This window comes from Phalacrocorax carbo, chromosome 21 (genome assembly GCF_963921805.1).
Source record: "Phalacrocorax carbo chromosome 21, bPhaCar2.1, whole genome shotgun sequence".
In the NCBI taxonomy this organism is placed as follows: Eukaryota; Metazoa; Chordata; class Aves; order Suliformes; family Phalacrocoracidae; genus Phalacrocorax; species Phalacrocorax carbo.
In genome coordinates this window covers 2,385,811-2,390,239 of record NC_087533.1, presented here as the reverse complement: position 1 = coordinate 2,390,239, position 4,429 = coordinate 2,385,811, and the positions used below count along the sequence as shown (strand labels likewise).

The 4,429-nt window shown below is 54.2% G+C and overlaps 1 protein-coding gene across 1 annotated transcript; it reads right to left on the bottom strand.

The window, feature by feature from the left end:
* LOC104045001 (transmembrane protein 45B-like) lies at positions 1-3,229 on the bottom strand. Its single transcript, XM_009504926.2, has 5 exons — positions 3,029-3,229; positions 2,545-2,757; positions 1,700-1,884; positions 890-1,035; positions 1-594 (listed from the first exon to the last, which is right to left on the bottom strand). The coding sequence occupies exons 1-5, from the start codon at positions 3,213-3,215 to the stop codon at positions 465-467; spliced, it is 861 nt and encodes a 286-aa protein (XP_009503221.2). The 5' UTR covers positions 3,216-3,229; the 3' UTR covers positions 1-464.
* Positions 3,230-4,429: the final 1,200 nt, after the last annotated feature.

Below are 4,429 nucleotides of genomic sequence, written 5' to 3'. Positions count from 1 at the left end.
AAAGTACTTTATTGGTGATCACGTATGCTCTGTACACGTTAAGCTTTGTACAAAAAAACCCCCTCCATTAACATCAGAGTGAGCGACAGCCACCAGGAGCTTTGAATGCTGGTTTGGCTCCCTTCTGCAGAAGCAGAAGCAAAAACAATGTTAAAAAATAATAGCTAAATTGGCCACACCAGTTGAACTCCACCAGCAAACCAGTTCTGCAGTTCACAGCCCAAGCTGCAGCACGGAAAATTAAGAACTCCCTCCCAGATGAGCCTGGTTCGCTCTTGCTATCGCCGAAGGGGAGCACGGGAAGGTTTTGCATCTCCTGCCATGCTCCGCCTTTAGGGTCCTGCCTCCCACTTCTGATGCTCTGCCATCAAGTGCCAGTGTAGTTTATCAAGACTAATTACAAAACCTCATCTCAAGAGCTCTAAGCCACAGCGGGGAAGAAGTTTCCATGCCCGCCCACAGCCTCATTTGTCGTCCGAGGTGCTTTCTGGCAGCAGGGCGCCGCTGGACCTCTTGTTGCCTTTGCGGATGCACATGCCACAGTCCAGCTCCACGTCGATGTCCCCGAGTTTCAGCTGGCAGGACTCATTGCAGCTGCGGGAGGGACAGGGACACCGGTTAGGTATTTGCGGGCAGTGAGAGCCATCGGTTCACCCCAGCCCGATCGGGGAGGCTGCTAAGGACTGTGCTCCACAGTGGCACTGAGCCAATGCCGTCCAGCAAGCCACGGAGCAGTCCATGCTTGGGCATGCATGGGCACCCACTTTTCTTATCCCATGATACAACGGCAGCTGGATTTCCCAGGGTAGCATGGGTCTAGGTATTGCTCTTGGCCATCCCAGCTCGTGCACGGTGCCAGGACCCCACGGGACGCCTCTCCCCCACGTACCAGCGAGATGTGGCAGAGTTTGCTGCCAAGACGGCGAGAGCGCCCGCGTAGTGCCAGCAGAAGCACATGGTGAGGAACGTGAAGTTGCTGCGGTCGGTCTGATCCCAGCCCGGTCCTCCCCACGGAGGGCACAGCACAAACCCAATCTGGTCACAGACGGAAGAGACGTTAGGCATCAGCACTCATCGGGCTTTTGCACACCCCTCCTCACTTTTCCTCCTGTTTTCAGCCGAGCTGGTGCAGCTGCCTAGGCACTACAGGCACAATAATCCCAAGTAACCCCTGGAGCCCTGCCCTCAGCACCCCCAAGCATCCTTTTCTTCCCAGACTGACACAGGGGTGCATCTCAGGAGGAGGGGGATGCTCTGCAGACAAGCCTTCGGGCTCGCAGCGCAGCCCAGCGTCCCCAGAGAAAGCTGACGACCCAAAGGCTACATTGCCAAGTTGCAAATTTCTCCTTAGACCCAAAGCTGGGTGATCACATGGGAGGTTTCCAGATATTTCCAGTTACTTGGAACAAACAGAGGAAGAAATCAGACCCGATAAAAAGAACAAAACCTCATGATTGCGGTTTCCTTTTCTTGGGGGGGGTCTGATTCCCATTTAGCACGCAGGTCTGGCCGTGCTGCCTGCATTACACGTACGTACCTCCACCACAGCAGTTCTGGCACTAAGCCCCGTTTCTTCCTAAGATATTCCAACCAGCCTTCAAGTTTAACCCCAACAGAAGTGCTGTAAAGGGCAGAGCAGCCCCCCTCCGCTTGCCTTCCTGGGTGCAAAGCCCACTGTCCTGGAACCTTGGCCGCTCACCTGCCAAAGCCAAGAGCCCTGGAGAAGGAAGGAGCTGGTCCTGAAGGTCTCCAGGATGATGTGGTCTCGGAGGAACACCTCCAGGAGGGCACAGAGGGCTCCAGCAAAGACAGCCATGGCCAGCAGGGAATGGAGGTGGTGGTCCAGGGCAGCATCGCTGTAGTCATTGAAACAGAAGAGCAAACCTGCCAAGATTCACGCTGCATTAGAAAAGAATGCTCTGGGATTTGTTTGTGGGTTCTGGTTTTTGTTTTAGTAAAAAAAAAAATAATCTGAAAACTAAGACCATGCTCCAGGTCTTCAGCAAACAGCCTGTTGCCATCACTTTCACCGTGCAAGGACCACGCAGCCCCCAGCGCTGGGATCTGCTCTGCCCTCAGAGTAGCCCCCATAGCCATGGGGACCCCCGTGCCCCAGGCAGTGCCACAGGGGTGTCAGGAGGAGCACAGCGACGGGCACCTCCAGCTCAGAAGGTGGCAGGGAGCTTTCTATCAGGGTTTGTCCCTCTGTGCATCCAAACAAGGTGGGGGGACACCACCTTTTGGGGACTCCAGAGAGAGCCAGCTGCTTGTCACCAGGAGAAACACACATCCCAAGGGCCTCGTGCATCCCCTGTGCCCCCAGGGCATCCAGCCGCAGCCGGATTCGTATTTGGAGAGGAACAAAGCAGGGGCGACTTCGGCATGCAGCCAGTGCCATCGCACATCTGCACACCCTCCAGCTCTGGCTGCTTGCACGGCACCTCTCCAGCCTCGAAACAGCCCAGGGGTTTTGGGCTGCTGCACATCGGTGACCCTCCCAGCGCTTCCCCTGGCCACACTCTCCCAGGCACCACGTATCATTACCTTCGATGAACAGAGCCACCGACAGCGACAGCCGATCTAAGCCAAGCGGCAGCTTGAGCGGGGAGTGCGAGACGACGTCCACGATGCCGGAGAGGAGGAAGAAGAGGTACATGGTGGTGTAGTGCCAGTGGGAGAGGTCCATCCAGCTGTGTGTCTTGGGGCTGGTCAGCTGCAGGCGGGGACCAGTGGGAATAAACTGCTCGGCCAATATCCCTGGGCAGAGAGCGGAAAGGTCACGCTTTTCCTTTTACATGGGGAAAAGGATGAGCTTGCAGGAACGCTTTCCTTGCAATGGTGAAGTTGTAGTGGTATTCGCCCAGCACAACGGTAGTGAGGTCCCATCGTACAGTGTGCTACAAGCTAGTCCCCAAGCCCTTCCACGCCAACTGCAGCTGTTCCCCACTACAAACGGCCCCAGTCTCGTGGGAGAAAGCTGCTGCAGTGCCAGTAGATATCGGGGCAGAGACTCATCATCATCTCTTACCTGCTAGAGCAAAGAAAGCTTTGACTGCCCCTTCGAAGACTTCCACGCGCTGGACCCCATAGCTTGGCTGGCTCTCAGCATTGGCTTTCCGCCTGAGATACTTCAAGGGGTATCGCACAGACCACCAGAGTCCAAAAACGAAGAAGAAGGTGCCCCGAAGAGCACTGCCAAGGAAACTCGTTGGCATTGGGCTCGCTTGCTGGACCTGCAAGGACAAATTGTGCCTGGGGACCAGCTTGAATTGTTCCCAAGGGAGATGATGTAGGACAACTCGCTTGCTCAGCATCCTTGGGGAGCTGCATCCCGACAGAGCGGGTCTGCATGGCTCCACCATCAGCTGCAGGTAGTACCAGAGATGCGACATTGTCTCAGAGAAGCTGCCACCATGTGCCACCGTACATATGTGTATACACATGTAAGTACGTGGCTGCACGCGTGCAGTCATCAGGACTTCATTGTGCCAGAGAAAAAGTACATCAGCGCCCAAGAAAGCGTTAACAGCTACATGCTATTAGAAAAGGAACCATAACAAAGTTTTTGCTAATAAAAAGCAACATGACAATTATTTCCTCGGAACATAAACTCCCTCCAAACTAGGTAATTACCAGGGTGTGAATCCAGCCGGCGTGTTCAGCAGCTCCAGCCAGCCAAGGCTTTGCTGGGCCCTACCTGCTGCGCAACAGGAGGCGGCGGCAACCCAGGAACCACTCCCATTCCCAAAAGGAGTCTCATGCATATTCCACACCACCTTTGTGTCACACAGGAGCGGTGATTTGGCACACGGGAAAGAGATTTCATCTCCAGTAGGAAAACCTCAAAGGCTAAAGGCATGAAAATTGCCTTCACACTAAGCCAGACCAACGCCATCAAGTACGAGCAAGGATGGAGAGGAGCAGAGGTATGGCAACGCCACTGGCTGCCGCGGGCAAAGTTATATCCTGCAAAGTATTTAAGCCCATCCTCAAACTGTTGAAAAAGAATCGCAGAGCAGCAAGCACAGAAGGGAGTAAGTAATGATCTAAATGCTTATAGCAGTGAGCTTTTGATGTTACCTTGGGACGGTTTTTCCTCCAGGAAGAGCTCTCTCCTTGCTTTCTGTTTGCATCTATCACATGAGGAGGTCTCACTTTTTCCCTCCTCACGGGCTTTCTGGTCCTTTTCTACCCCTCAGATGTGCACGGAAGAAGGCATTACTCATCCTGAAGCTACCACACCGACTTGCCCTTGCATCACAAATCACATCCTCGCCGTGTTTATAAATACCAAAGCAAATTGCAGAGGCTGGATGAACAACTCCAGCACGTTCTCCGAGTCCTCCCACACTAGAAAGTAATTAGGTACTGCAAAATAAGGGTAGGATGTGGCGTGGCAAGTGCCTTAGGTGAGGGAGAGCTCTGCGGC

Excerpts from the sequence above, each read along its gene's own strand:
- LOC104045001 (XM_009504926.2), bottom strand. The coding sequence starts at position 3,215 with ATGCCAACGAGTTTCCTTGGCAGTGCTCTTCGGGGCACCTTCTTCTTC. Across the intron at positions 1,885-2,544 it reads GGTGGCTCTGTTCATCGAAG|GTTTGCTCTTCTGTTTCAAT; the intron begins GTAATGATACGT and ends GAATCTTGGCAG. Across the intron at positions 595-889 it reads AACTCTGCCACATCTCGCTG|CTGCAATGAGTCCTGCCAGC; the intron begins GTACGTGGGGGA and ends TCCCTCCCGCAG.